General features: G+C 38.8%; 1 protein-coding gene across 3 annotated transcripts in view; it reads right to left on the bottom strand.

Moving 5' to 3' along the window:
- Positions 1 to 19,881, bottom strand: part of PDE4D (phosphodiesterase 4D) — a 584,878-nt gene that overhangs the window by 164,383 nt on the left and 400,614 nt on the right. For all 3 annotated transcript variants that reach the window (XM_067569281.1, XM_067569283.1, XM_067569282.1), the window contains exon 2: positions 9,239 to 9,430. In XM_067569281.1, the coding sequence (XP_067425382.1) occupies positions 9,239 to 9,430 (192 nt within the window). The remainder of the gene's footprint in view (positions 1 to 9,238; positions 9,431 to 19,881) is intronic.

Raw genomic sequence — 19,881 nt, 5'->3', positions numbered from 1 at the left:
CAGTTCACCACTGGCACCACTTAATGGCTGGGCACGGCATCTCTCTCTCCACTGGTTGCTGCAGTGGCCCACCTCTTCCTGTGACTTGGCTCTCCGGCCAGGTCACTTCAAAGCCTCTCCCCTTTTCAAGATAGTCCATAAACAAAAAGCAAGGGAGTTAACACAAATAAATGGAAGTAGTAAGAGAGAGAGCAAGGAATTACTCCCTCTCAGAGTGTATCAGGACTGGGCCCTCCTTTCCCTCGGAGAGGAACCTTCAGGCAATGGTGGTTGGGGAAGTTCCTGCCTTCCCTTTCCTCAAGAACAGAGGGTTGACGGTCTTTTCTTTTCGCTGGTCTGCCCACAAGTGAGCTGTTCTACTTTCCTTTTAACTCCTCCACCAGCCAGTGTATGTCTTTCAGGTGTGGTGGGATGGAGCAGCTTCTTAACCTTTCGTTGTCCAATGTGGGATTTGTATACCCCATCACATGGTTCTATGAAAAACCCATGTGGTGTAATGATTGTTTTCAAGTTGATGGTTGGGCTCCACCAGGGATCACTGCTTAATCCATTACTATTCATAGCTGTAATGGACTTCATAAGTAAGCAAATCCAAATGGAAAGTGATATAAATTTGATCTATGCAGATGATATTGTGCTAATGGACGATGGTGGGAAAGCTTTGGTTCAGGCAATTGATGCTTGGAGTAGGGAACTAACAAACTGTGGCCACAAAATGAGTAAAGAAAAGACTGAAGTCATGTGGGTGAGTTGCATAGAACCGAGACCGATGAATATCAACATTGAGGGCCAGCACCTAAATCAGGTTTCTACATTTAAGTACTTTGGTGGCTGGTTAGTGGCAAATGGAGAAATCAACAGAGAACTGCAAGCCAGGCTGCTGAGCCTGGGAGAAGTCTGGCACAAGATAAGTCAATTAACAGATGCCCACACTACTTAAGGGACAATTATACAAAACCATGATAAGGCCAGCTTTTCTGTGTGGACCAGAGACATAAGTGGCCAGAGAGACAAGGTCTACAGTATCAAAGACAAGATCGAAGAGAGGGGGCAGAGATGTTATGGGCATGTCTGAAAGGTGGGTGAAGGGAATCTTGTTAGGGAAGCATCTGAGACTTAAGTTCATGGGTGAGGAACAAGAGGACAGACAAGAAAATGGTGGATAGACTGTGTGCTAGAGGAGAGAGCAAACATGGAACAAGTGTTGGATGAGCAAGCTTGGAAAAAACTGATTGCGTGACCCAACTGCAGCTAGCTGGGAAAAGGGGAAGAAGAAGAAACGGAAGCAGAAGAATTCAGGTCATAACTGAATTTACATTACAGCAACATCCAATAATTAAAATCTTGAAGCCATCTTCCTAAACAATTCTACTTCTACAGCATAACTGAATCCACTGCCCACAATTCCAGTTGTCTTTCTGCCACTTTTGATACATTTCAAACCCTCCCCTCCAGGAGTGGCCCTACCCATTCTGCCAGCCAAAGTGGAAACTATTTTCTCTCTCTCACACACATACACACACCTACATACACAGAGCAAAGTTTTAAAAAACAAAACAAACCCAACTCAGCTGGTCAATCACCAGAGCAATGAACAAAAAAAACAAAAAAAGCCATCCATCAGAGGAGCAAAAATGGCTAGCCAATCAGAGTAGAGGAAAAAAACCAAATAAATTAAGAGGCACACTGCTACAGTAGCCCCTGGAACTTGCTGCTCACCCACTCCTGGAACCAGCCCTGATCCCCTCCTACTGCCTCCACTGCTCTCTCCACATAGGACCTCATGAATTTCTTCAAAGAGAATTGACAAAATATGAGGTGACCTTCTCTGTCCCCTCAGTTTGTCTTCTCCTCCCACAACTCTCTCATCCTTCTCCCATCACAGACACAGAAGTTTCTTGACTGCTCTCCTCCTTTAACTGCTCCGCTTGCACCAGTAACTTCATCCCATCCTATTCTATCCCATCTCCTGATCTCCCTTGTGCCCACTCTCATCCCCCCATTACTCTTTGCCTTTCTTTTACTCCCCTCTGGCTCTTTCCCATCACAACACAAGCATGCTTTAGTGTCTCCCATCTTAAAAACAGCCTCTTGACCCTATTTGATTCCAACTACCAACCCAGCTCCCTTTTATCTCTAAACTCATTGAACGTGCCACCTACAATCAGCCTTCTCTTCTGTAAACTAAACATGCTCACTTTTTAAATATTTCCTCATAGGTCATGTTTTTCAAATCCTTTGTCATTTTTCTTCCTCTCCTCTTGACTCTTTCCAATTTGTTCACATCTTTCTCAAATATGGTACCTAAACTGGACACAATACTCCAGCAGAGGTCTCACCAGTGCTGAGTAGAGTAGAACAATTATCTCCTATGTCTTATATATGACACTTCTGTTAATAAACCCCAGAATGACAGTAATCTTTTTTGCAATAGCATCACACTCATTCAATTTGTGATCCATTATGACTCCCAGATTCTTTACTGCAATACTGCTGCCTATACAGTTATTCCCAATTTTGAATTTGTGCATTTGATTTTTCCTTCCTATGTACTTTGCACCTATCTTTATTGAATGTAATCTTATTGATTTCAGACCAACTCTCCAATTTGTCAAGGTTGTTTTGAATTCTACTCCTTTCCTCCAAAGTGCTTGCAGCCCCTCCCAGCTTGGTATCATTCACATATTTTATAAGCACACTCTCTGCTCCATAATCCAAATCATTAATGAAAATATTGAATCATATCAAATCCAAGATAGTCCCCTGCAAGACTCACTTGATATGTCTTCCCAGTTTGACAGCGAGTCATTGAAAACTACTTTTTGAGAATGCAAACTGCTTGAAAGACCTATCACCTTACAGTAATTTCATTTAGACCACATTTCTCATTGTTTGCTTATGAGAATGTCACATGGAACAGTATCAACAACCTTACTAAAATCCAGATAAATCACACTTATTGCTTCCCCCTATCCTCTAGGCCAGTTACCCTGTCAAAGAAGGGCATGAGGTTGGTTTGGGATAATCTGTTCTTGACAAATCCATGTTGGCTATTACTTATCACCTTCTTAGCCTCCAGGTTTGAACAAGATAGTTGTTTAATAATTGTTCCAGCATCTTTGTTCAGTATCAAAGTTAGGGTGACTGGTCTATAATTCCCCAGCTCTTCCTTTTACCCCTTTTTGAAGCTAGGGACTATGTTTGCCCTTCTCCACTAATCTTATACTTTGCCCGTCCTCCACAAGATCTCAAAGATAATTGGTAATGACTCACAGATTTCTTCATCTAGTTCTTATAGGTACTATGGGTGAATTTCATCAGGCTGTTATGAGTTGAATATATCTAAATTATCTAAACATTCTTTACCCTGTTATTTTTCTGTTCTGACCTGAAATCCTTCTCCCTTGTTGTTAATATTAATTGTGTTAAGCACCTGGTCACAATTAACTTTTTTAGTGAAGAGTGAATTAAAAAATGCATTAAACTCTTTAGCCTTCTATGTCTCATCCATTATTTGCTCTCCTTCCCCATTAAGTAATGGAACTACACATTCCTTCATTATGTTCTTACTTCTAGTGTATTTATAGAACCACTTCTTATTGCTTTTTATGTCCCTTAACCTTTCTGATCTTCTCCTACATGCTTGTGCTATTCTTCTATACTCATTCTTATCAATCTGCCTTGGTTTCCTCTTTCTGCATGGTTTTCCTTTTGATTTTTAAGAGCTTTTGATGCACCCATATAGATCTATTCCTGTTCTTCCTATCTTTCCTCCACATTGTGACAGTTTGCTGTTGTGCCTTTCATCTCTCATTAAGTATTAAAATGCTGATGCCCTCTTCCAACTGGCCAGTAATGCCAGCCTCCATCACCCATTTGGTAAATTTTCAAACAAGCATCTTTGTTCTTTCTCCCAGGCTGCCACTCATACTTCGGAGGCGGTCCCCGTAAACATCCACAAAGTTACCTCATCATTCTCCTTCAAATCCCTCCTTAAAATACTCATTTGCTGTGATGCCTGTAAAAAACGTGACAATGGTTAGGCTGCTCGTGTGTATGGGCAGCGGTATAATAAGCCTCCCCCGGTGCAGCCACCGCCAACTTGCCGTCAGATGGCCAGGGCCATGGCAGCTCCACCTCTTCACTCCTTCACTCCACCCCCCTCCCTGCCGTTCAGAGCTCCTCTGGGTGGCCCGGGTTCAGGACTGCTCAGGTGCCAAGGATGCTCTGGGCACTGGCTGGGGTTCAGGGATGCTCTGGTGGGCCAGCTGGGAAGAGCGGGGACTGGAAGGGGTGGAGTGGGGGATGGGGCCTCGGGCAGATGGATTGGAACAGGGGGCTAGCCTCCTCAAAGAGAGGTAGCACGCGCCGCCCATGCTGGTGTGCTGAGATCACTGCCCATCATGCTGACCAATACTGTCTCATTCTTTCCTCCAACTACATATGTACATTTCATGAATTACATAAAGCTAGAGTTAATGCACTGACGTTGAGAAATAAAGCACTCATGAGACAATGAGTTCCAGGGAGTTTCTCCTATAATTTAATATGGTTAAGAGGCATAGTCTATATATTTTGTGATATACATTAACAACACAGACACAAACATTAATGTTTATATTTCACCAGAATACTTCAGAGGAGCTCCCCGAAAACATCCACAAAGTTACCTAATCACTCTCCTTCAAATCCCTCCTTCAAATTCTCATTTGTTGTGATGCCTATAAAAAACTTGACAATGGGCAAGAATATAAATAAATTGCAAAATGGCAAAGTAAACAATATGGTAACAATTGTTACCTTCACTTTTGGAATTTCCAGACTTTGCATGTTTAATTTCTTGACTTTTATGATGCTAGATGCTAGTGTTAGAGGTTTGTATTTATTCCCACTCTGATTCACTTTTTTTCCCTTTCCCTTTTTCCTTCAGGGGAAAAACCAATGCATTTTTTTTGCTGGGGGGAGCTTACAGGTTTGTCAGGGTTTCCATTTTCCTTGAGCTAGAGCTGCTCACCTTAAAGACTCATAAATCCAACTGATTTTGTCAGAATCCTTCTGAATGTGGCTCTGCATTGGCCCCAGCCATTAAAATTTAGGAAAACTGAGGAAAAATGCCCACATTTGTCCTCAACTATTAGGAGGATCCATAGGATGAGAGTCATCTCAGAGGTATCTGAGCTTCACAGATCAAAAGTCAACACACTGAATGTCACCTAAAAGCAAACTGGAATTTGGAATTCCATGTTGAATTTGCTACGTTCTTTGATTGGCTATTCAGTGTAAAAAAAGTAGTCAAGCAAGCAAGCTTTGCCATGCAAGTCTTCATCTGTAATTTGTTTGGGGCTCAGAAAATGGTAAGAATAAGAGCACAATATGGAAGCTCACAATAATTCAGCAAAATCTCACAACCATGACGAAGGAGAGATTTGATTTAAAACCAAGAGACCAACTGGGTTTATGACTTCTTGCAAGAAAAGATTGGCAATAAGCATATCATAATTGACACATTTTGCAAAACAAAGAGGATTAAAAATAGGCTTGGATATATCAGTATATTCCTTTTATTACTATTATTTCTTTACTCATATTTACCTGTTTTAAATTGTCTTAGAGCATTTCTGGAATCCTGTGCCAGGTCTTCTTAGACCTCCCCTTTGACTAAATAATCAAGATACTGTGCTGGCATTACATTCGCAAGCACCATGGACCTGAAAATAAGATTTGTGATCTTGTTTTGTCAATTTCGGAGGGTAGCCATGTTAGTCTGTATACAGCAAAAACAACAAGAGTCCTGTAGCACCTTAAAAACTAAAAAATTTCTGCGGGCATAAGCTTTCGTGGGCTGCAACCCACTTCGTTATGTTTCTTACACTTAGATGTATATGTACACCTCTTATCTGTGTTTTCTACTTCATGCATCTGACGAAGTGAGTTGCAGCCCACGAAAGCTTATGCCCACAGAAATTTGTTAGTTTTTAAGGAGCTACAGGACTCTCGTTGTCTTTGTTTTGTCAATGATCACTGCTGTGTTAATGTTAACTTTTGGGTTATACATTGCTCATACTGCCTGTAACTCTGAATGATAAACATCATGACTTTTTTTTGCTGTATGATCAGCATTTTATAACTGTGTTAATATAAACTTTATGTATGCATGCTGCGCTGAAGAATATTCATTAGTTAAATTTAAGCAGGAACTCAAAATCCATTGTTCCTCATTATTTTTCTTGTTTTTATTTTTGTCTATGATTTGCTCCTATATTTGTTGTCCTGAGGTGAACATGGAATACTGAGGGGTCATAACAAAGATATCATGAATGGCTAACTACTAACAAATGTAAATGATCTTTCCATATTTTGGGTTTTTTCTTTACTATTTGCCTTTCTTTCTCTTTACCTTTTTTTCATTTCCTTCTTTAATTCATTGTTGCGATTTAATTAAACTTATCAGAAATATGTCTATTAAGGTTTAATGATAAATATGGAAATCAGATATTTGATCATGTGTGCTCAGATCAGCCACATAAACCTTCTCAGATCCCATTAATGTGTCCCATTAAATTTTTCACATAGCATTAATATAAAATGACTACATATAACTTTACGGTACTGCTCACCCGCACTTCAGTTTTTTTGCAATTAAAATTAATTTTAAAGAGTTTTATCTTAACAAGGTGTACTTTAGGGCTCTATGGAAATTGTGTTGGTTGTATATTTTATTGGGATATGACCTTTGCCTTCTGCTTTCAGAAGCAGATTTTCAGGAGTGCTGACCAATCAGACAGATGGCTCAATCATCTCTTATTTGGATACTGAGGTCACTAGAAAGGCGCTTGCAGCGGGGAGTGAGAAATGTGTTGCCTCCTAAACTGAAGGTGTGAAGATCTCTATTTCTGGGAGGAGTGCAGATTGCTTCTAGCCTTTGTGACGTCAGTGTCCGAACAGCAAATAAGGCACTTATGATGTCAGGACAGTCCAGGAATGGCAGTCAGAAGAAAGTGCTTGGTCAAGGAGGGGTATTTAACTTTCCAGAGGTAAGGCGGCCTGCTCCCATCCTGCATAGTGAGCAGGGACATTTAACAGCTGCTCCTCTGCACAAGGCAGAATCTCTGTTCTGATGGGGAGCACTGGAATATTTATCCACTTGTGAGCTCTGATTAGCCAGCTGTTCTTATTGTTTAATGTTGTTTCAAAGAAACACTAAATATAAATATTCACAGAGAAGAACGGCCTCAGTGTTTCAACAGTTAAGTCATACATCCAAGTTATTGTTCTGTGTTGAGATCTCACAAGGATTTATAGGAAATGCCAAAATGGATTATGGGTTTAAGGGAAATTGTTAACTGAAATGACTCAACTAATAGTAGGTTGGGGATCAATGTTGTACCTTAAACTCAAAGTCTTTTGAAGTAGAATTGTCACAAGAGGTTACACAAAAAGTTTGGCCTCATGGAAGTAAGGATTGCTGGATCAGATTGGCTGTCTGTCAATACAATGTGTTTTTACATTCTTTTCAGGCAAGATTGGACTATTTTTGTCTCACTGATCTTTGGTCTTACCCATATTGTTCATACAGGGTGAAGGGGTGGCACAAGACCTATGAAGTGTTAAATCCTCAGAGATTACATGGTGCATGGGCTTTGTGTTGCCCCTTGGCACAGGGATGAATTTCACCCACGACATGCAAACGAGAAAAGAGCTATCATTGGATAGACAAATTAATATCTATGAAAAAGATACATCGGCTGAAAATAGCAGTCCCAAATTCCTAAGGACTGGAATACCAGAGGAAAATACATTTCACAATAATGAATGAGAATTCACACATCCTGAAGGCTGACTTTAAAAAAAAAAAAAAAAAAAAAGCATGAGGTTCAGTTAATTTTTATTCCTTTTTATAAAATAAATCTTAGCATTTACATCAGGATCTGATGTTTTTATACTCTTTATTTCCTTGTTCACAAAGGGACCTTTGCAAGCATGTCCGCCTGCTTGAGGGGTTTATAATTCTATCCTAAACATACACTCAGCAATGAAAGTTGGAGCAGATTTAAAAAGTGAAAAATAATTTGGCTATTATTAATTTTTAGCAGTTTAAAAATTAGTAGAGGTTAGAGAATTACATGTTTTTTAGTGTCTTCTGCAAATAAAGATTTACATTTGACTTCAGTGGGACTAGTCATGTGAGTAACATTAATTTAGGTATGTAAGTGTTTGCAGGATTAGCCTATCTGGCAGAAAATCCACATGACAGAAGAAAAGTTAAAAGCAGTGAGAAGATAGAGGGGCCCCTCAGGAGACTCTTGTTAAAATGTTGTCACCAAAATTAAGGGAAGTGGGGGTGATTTTCTGCCTCTGATGGAGTCATCCCATCTCTGGAAACTGCTAAATCATTCCTATCAGAGCCTGAAAAATACTTCAAAAGGGCAATTTTAAAATGTATTTATTTAGTTTGAACCTTGGAAATAGATTGGATTGCAGTATAACAGATTTATGTATTTTTAAAGGGTGAGGATACCTCCTTACAAACAGTTTATCCCACTCACCACCGTGCTGAACTACCAAAACAGTTTCCTTTTTAGGAACAAAATATAAACCCTTTCAGAAAAGGTCAGATTATCATAATTTAGCTGCCATGTGGTAAAGCTTGCGAGAAATTGTTCCTGTTGAAATGAGGGGAAAGTAAACACGTTCTCCAGTCCCTCATTTCTTTTGTCCACAATCATAGGGAACCATGCTATACAGGGCTTACAACAGGGTACAAGGAATAATTGTTGCACCCCTGGTAAAAAAATATTAACAACCCTCACCTCACTGATTAAAATAAGTCAAATACATTCTTTAAAAAAATCACTAAGGTAACGTATTCAGAAAGTGAGTGAGTTAGTATTTTTAAAACATTTTATAATCGAGACAGAGTTCAAGGGGCAGGTCTGACGCCATATTTATTGGTTATTTTGAAATTGTATTGACAAAAATAATTAAGTGCATATAAATAGTATTTATGTCCTTGTAATGTTCTCACACTCAGAAAACAACACAGCAAGTATAAGGTTGATTTAAAAAACTCTTCGTAGTGACTTCAGCAGCATTTGTGATTGTTGTCTGATTTCTGAAAGAGCTGATTTATGGTAGCAAAAATATAATAGACCATTTTGCATTGGCTTGTTGTTATAGTGTGAAATGATAGCTAAAATGGTGAGGGAGGGTCATTTTTTTTTCTTTTTTAAACACTTACATGTCGCTGGCAATGGAAGAGTTCCTGGACATGGACTTTGGAGAGAGGTCATAGTCGCTGTCTGACCGGTAGAGGAAAGATTCCCTACGTTGACTATGGACGAAGTTAGCCTGGAGAATTAGCCCTGACCCAGGGCTCGTCATGGGATCCAAGGGACTCCGTCCCGATGATGTGCCATTGTCTACATCAAAACTGTAAGAGAGAGGGGTGGGGTGAAAAAAATATTTATACTACAGGCCTGGGAGTTTTGAAAATAACAAATGCAGCTATAAGAGCAGATATCTCTAACACATTTTTCACTAGCTAAAACCTTATGTTAATAGTGGAAAAATCTACAGCTGATCAACTCCACTTTTAAATCAATAATAGGTGTCACAGGAAATATACCGTGGAAATGCTGATATCCAAAGAAAAAACAACTTGGGAGGAGAGATAAGTCACTATTAAAGCTATTGAAGTTTACATGCTTCTTGGGATGTGGGGTGTCCACTGGTGGCACCTATGGACTTAGTACATGTGCTTTCACAGCTGAAAAGTGCACTGCAAGAGCAAAGACACAAAGCTTGGACCAATGAGCAGGGGCTACTCCTGTGGTCAGTTGTCTTAGGACCACTGCAGGAACAGGGAGGAAAGGTGGTTTTCAGAAACTGCTCAGCCCTTCCCCCAAGGAACACATTAGCGCTAGGGAGTCAGAGTGGATCCAGAATCAAGCAGCTTTTCCCACCTTCAGTGTTTTTTCCTCCTTGCCCCTATCCCTCCAGTTTTGTGGTCCGCCTACCCCTCTCCCACTCCAAGGTATATGATTTATATCTATCTTCTTATATGGGCATCATGATATCTGACAACTGCTCAAATATTAAAACAACAACAGTCCTGTTTTTATTCTCAGCAGGTAGGAATATAATGCTTCATTAAAATTAAGGGATGTGGATGTATTTTGAGTACTTCTTATTGTAAAGCTAGGTCAAAGAAATTACTTTTGCATTTATTGCTAATCATAATAAGATTTGTGGCCATTCTTATTTCTTGCGGCAGTGAGTTCCATTGTCTAGATCCAGCTCCTGCCAAAGCTCTGTCTACTGGTCAAGAATTTAATTGTTCCCAAGGAGTATAGCTGGCATGGAAGGCCATAGTCACAGAAGAAAGGGAAAGGTGTTTTTTCCAGGTAGCTAGAGCCAATTCCACAAAGGGCTTTGAAAACTCAGAACAAAAGCCTTGGACTGGACTCTGTAATCAATAGGGAGCTAGTGCAGAGTGCACAGCATCAGGGAGATGTGCTCATGGCAACCTGTGTTGCTTAGCAGCCTGCCTGCTGCATTTTGTACCAGATGGAGAGTTTTCTGGAGCACATAGCTCAGTTTCTAACTACAATGAGTTACAGTAATAAAGTCTTAATGTGAGGAATGCGTGGACCACAAGATCAGGTTTGCATCTGATTGGGTGGGGACAGGCACTGTTGGAAGTGGGCACTAGCTGCTACCCTGGCTATTTGTGACTCTACAATAACAACCAATTTTATTTTCAGTGCTCCATCACAAAAAACATATATGAAGTGCTGCACTATATAGCTGGTGTGGCCCAGTTGAAGTGCAGGGGTTGGAAGTTAAAGACTGATTCTTAAAGAATGCTGCTAAGGTCTGCTGCAATGAAGTGGTTAAAAGAGGATGAATGCTGACTGTGAATGGATTAACTGTGTCAGGTCTGATTTATCCATCAGTCAGGGCAGGAACTGTCTACTACTCTGTGTTTGTACACTGCTTAGCACAATGGGGCCCCATTCTTGGTCTTCACACACTACTGTAAATAAACATGATTCATCATACTACTACTAAAGACTCTTCCAAGTAGCTATTGTAGAAAGAAACAAAGCAATTGGGAGAAGAGTGAGTGGAGAAACTGATGATCCATCAGAATATTTTGGGCAGGGAAGGGAGATGGTAGCACCCAAAATAGAGATGATACTGATTTATAAAGAAACAAGCTAATTTAAAAAAAATATTTAGAAAACAGCATTCAGAGGAGAGGAGAAACAGCCCTCACATTATGTCTCAGTCCTCAGTAATTCACTCTCTAGCGACAGGTTTTCACTGCATAAGAGAGTATAAACTCATAACTCATGGGTTTAGTTTATGTACTTTACTTTTATCCTCTCCTCAGTCAGTTTTGTCATTCTTCCTTGAATTTTAGGCATTCTGCTGCAATCTTGCTGGATTTCACTTGAATCTCTCATCACTTCATATTCTATCTCTCACAAACAGTTTGAATACAGGAAAGGAAAATAAATCTTATCCAACAAATTATTCAACACAATAGTGGTCAACAAGGACTCAATACAGTGAGCCCAAGAGATGGTTTCAGAACAGTTAATTGATCGGATTTAAATGCTTCAGTGTCATTGAAATTTTTTATTGTCAGCATTTTTAAAATTTCTTAAGCAAGCGTTATCTCCCACACTCTGTATCTGACTTATTTTCCGTAAATTCATCATTAATCAACTTTTTTTCATAAAATACCTATGTCAGAGAGTCATTTGGGGCATCCAGATTCAGTTCAAGCTTTTCGTTCTCACCTTTAAAACACCCTACCTGTCCGGCTCCTGTTGCATCTCTGTCCTTATTTTCTTCTACAACCTCATCCTGGTCCCTACAGTTACCTCAAGTCTCTCCCCTAACTATTTTCTTTGCCCCATTCTAATTTCAATTCATTTTTTCCATGCTCTTCATACATTTGGAAGAGCTTTCCAATCAATACTCACCACTCTTCCCCTTAAAATTCTTATGTCCTGAATGTATGTACACAAAATTCCTCCTACAACTCATCTGTGTTACAGTATTAGTTTGAAAATACAGTATTTGTTTGAGACTTTAGGATGGCAACTTCTTGGGGAAGGAAATGAATTTTAGATATCAGTTGTTTTCTTACAATACAGCACTATATACACCCTACACTGGTATTCAAAAAAATAATAAAATTACTATTTATTAATGGCCAAAATTTTAAAACTTAGTTGCCTAAAGTTTTCAGAAGTGCTAAGTACTCACAGTTTCTGCAGAAATGTATGAGAGATGCTTCTGCTCACACATTTGAAAATCAGGGCACTTTTATTTAGGTACCTAAATAAGGATTTAGGAACCTAACTTTGCCAGCCAGGCCTGCCAACTTTGACCAAGGATAATTATTAATACATAGAGTTCCACTGGTTTAATCATGTCTGAATATGTACCAGTACAAACACATCACTTAATAGTGAACCAGAATGCTTAAAAAAAACCCAACAGCATCATAAAAGCAGTTTAAGAACCAAAGTCATTTACGGATACATGTTAAAATTTAACTGAAAGGCTTTACTCCTGTTAGCACCTGAGTTCTGGCAGACAGAGTATAGAGCACCTTCTCTTGAAGCAGATTGAAGATATCTCTAGCACCTAAACAGTACAGGGCCAGCATAATTTCTTCACATACCTTCTGTTAAGGGTTTCAAAATTATTTTAATAAGCTCTTAAGGACACCTTTAATATAATTTTAGGCCTGGTGGAAGATGGCTGGGTTACTTGTATTTTAATTGTAGTTAGAGAAAGAAAAAGTTATTTCTTATGTAATGAGACTGTCTCCCATACCACCTGTAACTACCAACACCGAAGAGCAAGAGAATATATGAAACCTGAAAGTAGTCTGAGTCCATCAAAAAACTGTTGAGTCATATAAACTTTTTGAAAACATGGGCCAAAATTCCATCCAATTTTTTGCATCAAGATTCAGATGAACCCAGGCTGGGTTGTTTTGGGTGGTAGCCTTACAAAGTTCAATGATCTTGGCTCATTTTGCTTTGAGTTTTTGGGTTTCTTTAAACACAAAAACTCCAAGTAAGTGTCAATGGATGTAATCCCATACAAAATAAAGCAAACAAACCAAACCTTTGCCTCAAACCTCTCTGAATGGGAACCTTGAGTCTTCCACAATTCTATTCATTGAATAGTTCAGTAATCATTAGTTCACTTCGACCTGAAGAGAGCTCTTAATATAGTAAAACAGAAACTTGAATGAAAACAGTAAAACCTGACTGAAACAACCACTCAAGGCACTGATTAAACTTAGTTGTTTAACAGATGTGGTCCTCTAATTAAGAATTTGGGGAGATGTCAGGCAGTCCACAAATAGGTGGTTATATAACAAGAATGGTCCTTTGTTCAGGTTTTCTTGACCATGGAATTCATTAGTTAATTTCATAGGATATTTCAGGTTTCTTTGGGGTTTTTGGTTTTTTGCTTGGTCAATCACCCTTTTGAGGAATCAGGTGTGAATTTTTCACTTACAAAGCTTTTTTTCTCCCAGGGTGGATTTCTGGTGCTTTCTTACAAATGACTTTGTCCTCCACTGGTGAAAAAATGTTTTAAAAAGTTTAAAATTTAAAAACATGTAGGCCAGAAATGGCAGAATTGCCATTCAATCATTTCTGACATGAGGGGCCAATAATCTATATTTCTGGACATCCACAAGTATACATGAGGCTGAGGAGTTTTGTGACTTTGGTAGTGTTTAGCGTTTAATATTGTTATACTGTATTGTATCCACTAGATGGGTGTCAAAAGTAAAAAAGGAATCAGCTTCAAATGAATAAGGCAGGCTTTGAACTTGTACTGAAAAGCCCCAAATGACTCTCTGACATAGGTATTTTATGAAAAAAAGTTGATTAATGATGAATTTACGGAAAATAAGTCAGATACAGAGTGTGGGAGATAACGCTTGCTTAAGAAATTTTAAAAATGCTGACAATAAAAAATTTCAATGACACTGAAGCATTTAAACATTTTCTATAGACTTTGCTAGTTACTGAGGAATACAAAATTTACTAAAAATACTTTCAGACATAAAACACTAAACTACTATACATGCATGACTGTAAACTAAATTTTCTTTTCAGACTAAAACTCTTATTTGATTCTCAGGTTGAAGCACATATCTTAGTTGTATGAATCAGCATGACTGACCACATCACTGGCAAGTGAGTAAACAACCATAATGAGCAAATTAATTTAGGACTTTTGCCCATAAGGTAATTTGTCATTTCATTTTATACATATTTCTAACATATTAGTTTAAAATTTATTAGTGGGTGGAAACTACAGCAAATCTTGATCCTCATCCTCCAGCCCCGAAGTAAGTTTACGTTGTAAACACCATTCTTTCCCAGAAATCTTACTCAAGTGAAGAAATGGATGTAGTGTAACTCTGCTCATCCACACACCCTTCCTGTCCTGCCCACACAACACCTCCAGAATATACCCTCCACACTTTATATTGGGAGGAGAAGGGAGACTGCCATAGGAGGTGGAAGATAAGCCTCTGCCATCTTTTTCACTGGCAGAAAGTTCCCTTGTAAAGGGGGAATTCTCCATTGCCTTCTTTGGCCAGTTTAAGGTCATTTTGCACCACTTACACAATGCAAAGTGGCTATATTGGACTGGAGAATCCAGCTCATAAAGCATTACATGCCAAAAAACCCCAAAACCCTACGTTAAAAGAACTTTTAAGGTTCCAAAGAGAAACATCCCAAAGCTAGGAAATGTCAACATTAATTCTGCTATATATGTGTAGGCATTTCGAAAATTCTTTTAATGACCAGATCACATGCAATTTTTTCCCACAGAAGCCTTCCTCATTCAGCATACAAGGATAATGCTCAGTGAATGACAGCATGTTCAATATTTCTTCACCATTGAAAGGATGCCCCATGTCTCATTTGCTGCATACTATCCAAATTCTGCACTCAAAATCAACTAGATACAACCTATATACCTTTCTACCTTTCTTTGTGCTCATTCACAAAGTAACTGTGTGCCTTACATACATGAATGTCTTGATACTCACAATGCCCCTGTCAAAGTGGGAAGTATTATTATCCCACGTGCCGCTCAAAAAGATTAAATAATTTGCTCAAGGTCACAAAGAGTCTGTGGCAAAGGCAGAAAAAGACCTAGACCTCCTGGGTCCCAGTTCATTGAGTTCTTTCCTTCTGGTGGAAAAACACTGCCTCATTCACAACACAATACAACTTCTGCTCTGAATGAGGACAGGATTTTCTGTGCAGCCTCAGACTGCTTTGTGCTATAGGGCTGAGAATGTGGCCAACAATGTCTCCTGGAGTTCCACAATGTACTTGAGGCTGGAGAGAGTGTGCACCAACTTCTAATATTAATAGTAATTAAAGTTTTAAATTAATTAATTAATCAATTAATCAATCAATTAATTCTTACTATTAATATTAATATAAAAACCTTTTAATATCAAATAACCTTTAATAGTGAAGGTTGCTTTTCCTGGAGCACAGGCCCTGCTCTTTTTGCCAGTGTATGGAGCCGGGGAGGAAGGGGACTTGCCTTTTCTCCACTCATTTTTGAACAACAGGCTCACCAGGGAAGGAAGTGGTGAACAGTTCCAGCACCGGGGACTGCTACTGTGATCAGACCTTGTGTAGGCTGCACAAGATGTGTGCGTTGGGGTTTCATGACTGACACAACCAGACAAGGGGCTGGTCACACTCTTGTTCTTAGCAATTACAGCCATTTAGATTAGCTGTTTTTAGATGCTAATTATTTCAGCAGGAAATGTCAGTTCAGCTGATGTAGAAATCATGCCAAGTACTATAACCCAATTATTCAAATCACAAAGACTCATCTGACATCATATGATTAAAAGTCATCTCAACAAAATCATAAAATGAACATCCCTAGAGGCAATGTTCAAATCCCAGTCACACAAAGTAGGGTGGCGGTACATGAAGGGAAGAATGGAAGTTTGTCTTTCAATAAAAACAGAAGCTGACTGCTTGACTGCTAGTAAGGGTGGGTTTTCAGTGAAGTATTTAGGTTGCCTGGACAAAGTTTTGCCTTGATTGACACACTATGTAAATTCACTGATTTCAATGAAGTTGCATGAGGAGCAAATCAATAAAAACTGAGCCTCCCTATATCTGTCCTACAACTTGTTTAAATTACACAGAATTATTAAAATATAGTTCTTTTGTGAAAATACTGATTTTTGGACAAAGTAAGTAAATAAATTAAAGAGGGCTGGACAAATACATTACATTATGCAACAAATACTTCCCTTTGGCCTCTTAATTTTTTATTAATAAGTTTATTATTAAAATTTATGAGCCAAAAAGATGACTTACATGTGGATTTTGATTGACTTTTGTGACCTAGAAATAGGCACCCAGAGATTACTCAGCAATGTTCAGTAATAAAGGTGAAAGTCTTGAATGTTCTTCTACTCATCAGAAAGGAACAAAACCTCAACAATTACATGTACCCATTGCTTCCCATCTGGACATCAGATACTCAATAATTTAACCCACATTTTCAGGAAAAAAAACCTGAGTTCTTTAGTGGGGTCACATCATCACTTCTGATCTGAACGGAATCTCTTACATAAATGCTAACTCTCCAGCGATGATTCTTCAACACAATTTCTTTTCACACACACACATGTTCAGGGTCTCAGTTGGGACCATATCCAGTTTTCTATTTCTGTTTTTGGATTTCTTCCCTCTTTACCCATGAGAAGTAAGGTTAGATGGAGATGAATGGGCAATCACTAGAGAAAAATCTGCATTGAAACTTCAGTATGAAATATTATTCTACATCCCAACTCTTGAAACAAAAATCACTGTTTGTGACCAGCAAACATTATGTACTTTTCCTATAGCAAACATTTATGAAGACTTTACCATGTTGTATGGATTTATATTGTATGATTTGTAATAAAGCAATATTAACCAGGAATCTATGATCCAAATTTAAATTTTTTATCATACTATATTGTAGAATTCAAGCCCACTATTTATTTGTTGGTTTAAATTTCCACTCAAATGATTCAGCAAACCAACCCTATTATTAAATCTATTTTTAAAAATGGCATCCAAACAGCATCCAAACAGCATCAGGAAATGTGTCATTGCCTGTAATTTCTTCATGGTAGCCCCAGGACTTGATTTTTGCTTTTTTTATTACTGTCTTTGGAAGCATTTTGATTATAATAGAGCCTAATACTTCAGAGGAAAAATATAGAACATTTTCTAATGATATTCAAAGACAAGTCACACTAAAATGGTTAAAAACAAAACAAAACAAAAAAAACCCTTATTAGAATATCCAGTCCCTCTCTCTAAAGTATATTTTCTAGTGTTTGGATCAGTCTTGTTTTAAAATTCTCAAATAATGGTCTGTCACGTCTATATGGAAATGACTCCATGGCTTTGGAAGTCTTATTGCCAAGATTCTCCTGATATTTCACTTAAAATTTCCTTTTCTTAATGTCATCTAATTATACCTAGTGTACCATTTATCCTTGGTATTCATCATCATGGCAAATCCCAAAAGGACATGGCCTCCTTGCAAACTGAGCACCACCCAGATCAATCTCTGGTAAGGTGCTTAAGTTGTATGTCCATTAAAGGATAGCTTGTTGTGCCACTATAGCTTTTGATACCCACATGATTATCAGCCATGTAGCAGCATTCCTTGGTACACACACTTTGGAATTCATTGTTCTTCCATTCTAATAATACATCCACCCAAGAAAGTGACCAAAACTGCCTCAGAGCTGATGAGGCAGTTACTTTAGTGAGCTTTAAATGTCTTCCTTTCTGATCTTGGCCTGCCACTTGAAATAGAGAAGCTGATGAAGACGACAAGAATCAAAAATGTCAATCCTATATGCTTCAGCCTTCCTTAGCACCCATGTTTCTTTTCCATGCAATAGAGTTGATATAACTGTGGTTCTATAGCTGCACAGCTTCAAAACAAGCTTGATATCACATCACCACAGAGACTACTGAAGAGCCTGAGACATGCAAGCAGCTGCTGATATAGAATATTAGGGGTGCAAGGGACCTCAGGAGGTCATTTAGTCCAACCCCCTGCTCAAAGCAGGACCAAACCCAACTAAATCATCCCAGCCAAGGCTTTGTCAATCCAAGCCTTAAAAACCTCTAAGGATGGAGATTCCACCACCTCCCTAGGTAATCCATCCCAGTGCTTCACCAGCCTCCTAGTGAAAACATTTTTCCTAATATCCAACCTAGACCTCTCCCACTGCAATTTGAAATCATTGCTCCTAGTTCTGTCATCTACTACTACTGAGAACAGCCTAGCTCCATCCTCCCTGGAACCCCCCTTCAAATCCCCTCTCACTCTTCTCTTCTGCACCCTAAACAAGCCTAGTTCCCTCAGTCTCTCCTCATAAGTCATGTGCTCCAGCCCCCTAATCATTTTCATTGCCCTCCGCTGGACTCTCTCCAATTTGTCCACATCCTTCCTGTAGTGGGGGGCCCAAAACTGGACACAATACTCCAAATACATACAAATGTCCACATCTTCTAAGCACCTCCAGCACAATATGACACTGCCGAAATATTTGACAGTTACCACTTACTTGATGTCTTGCCAAGACAGGTTAATACTGAGCCTGTTGTAATCTGGAGCTGAAGGCTGCTTGATGGTAATGGCTTAATCTAGTTATCTGGATTAATAACCAGGCCAATCAGTCTTTGCTTCCATGTTAATGTCTTGAATCAACAATGCACTTTGTGGCAAAGGCTGGGACACCCAGTGCAGTTTTAGACCTGGCTGTTCCTCCATCAACCAGATATTTACCTTGAGATCACTTTTTGAGAAGATGGCTGAATTTAATAAGATATGTGCAGCACTTTTTACAGACTTCTGTCAGGCCTTCGATTCAGAGCATTGAGCAAGTTTGTGGGATTTAATAAGAAGACTTAGCATCCCTGGGAAGATAGCATGATAGAAGAGCTCTATAACAGAATGGAAAGCTGCATTGGCGTCAATGCCAGATACACAGGAATTCAGCAAGGCTGTGTTCTATCACCACCATTGTTTAATATCAGCATAGATTGGTTGATGGATAAGCTTGAGGAAGGATCTTGGTTGATGGATAAGCTTGATTAAGTGGTGTTTCAAGATCTTGAATACTCTGATGTCACTGACTTAATGGCTCAGTCTGGTGAATCACTGTAGCTGATGGCTGATCTGGTTGGACAAGAAGCAGCATGCATTGGTCTGATTATTATTATTAATTCAGATATCCTTGGTATTAACACCTTTTAAATATTTGTAAACTTTATTAAATCAGTCCCTTAAATATCACTTAACCAGTCTCTGTTCATTTTATGCTCTTTAATTCTTTCCTCCAGCCCCCTGATCATTTTTGTACTTCTCTGAACAGCTTCCAATTTGTGAACATCTTTCTAGTAATGTGGAGCCCAAAGTGAATGTCATCTTCCATGTACTACTACACCAAAACCATGTGGATGGAGACTATCTCTCCCTGCTCTATATTTGTGTGTAGCTCAAAATGACAATTGCCTTTGCAGCAGCACAATAAAAATGCAAGAAATTACATAACATATATTTGCAATGGCAAGCAATAATTTTGGGGAGGCTTAGAAGTGAAAGTGAATGGCATATGAGATTTGAATTTGTACTGTGATATTTTGCCCACATTTGTACTCATTTTAAGACACACTTTGATTTTTCTAACCTAACACTCCTAATAGGATTATTATGCCCATTTTACAAATGTGAAATAGAGGCATGTTGACTTGCCCCAGGTTATAACTAAGT

This window comes from Emydura macquarii, unplaced genomic scaffold, assembly GCF_026122565.2.
Source record: "Emydura macquarii macquarii isolate MOO-44397 ecotype Brisbane River unplaced genomic scaffold, CSIRO-AGI_Emac_v2 contig_2897, whole genome shotgun sequence".
Taxonomy (NCBI): domain Eukaryota; kingdom Metazoa; phylum Chordata; order Testudines; family Chelidae; genus Emydura; species Emydura macquarii.
The sequence above is the reverse complement of the archived record's forward strand: the minus strand, read 5'-3'. Positions and strand labels throughout refer to the sequence as shown.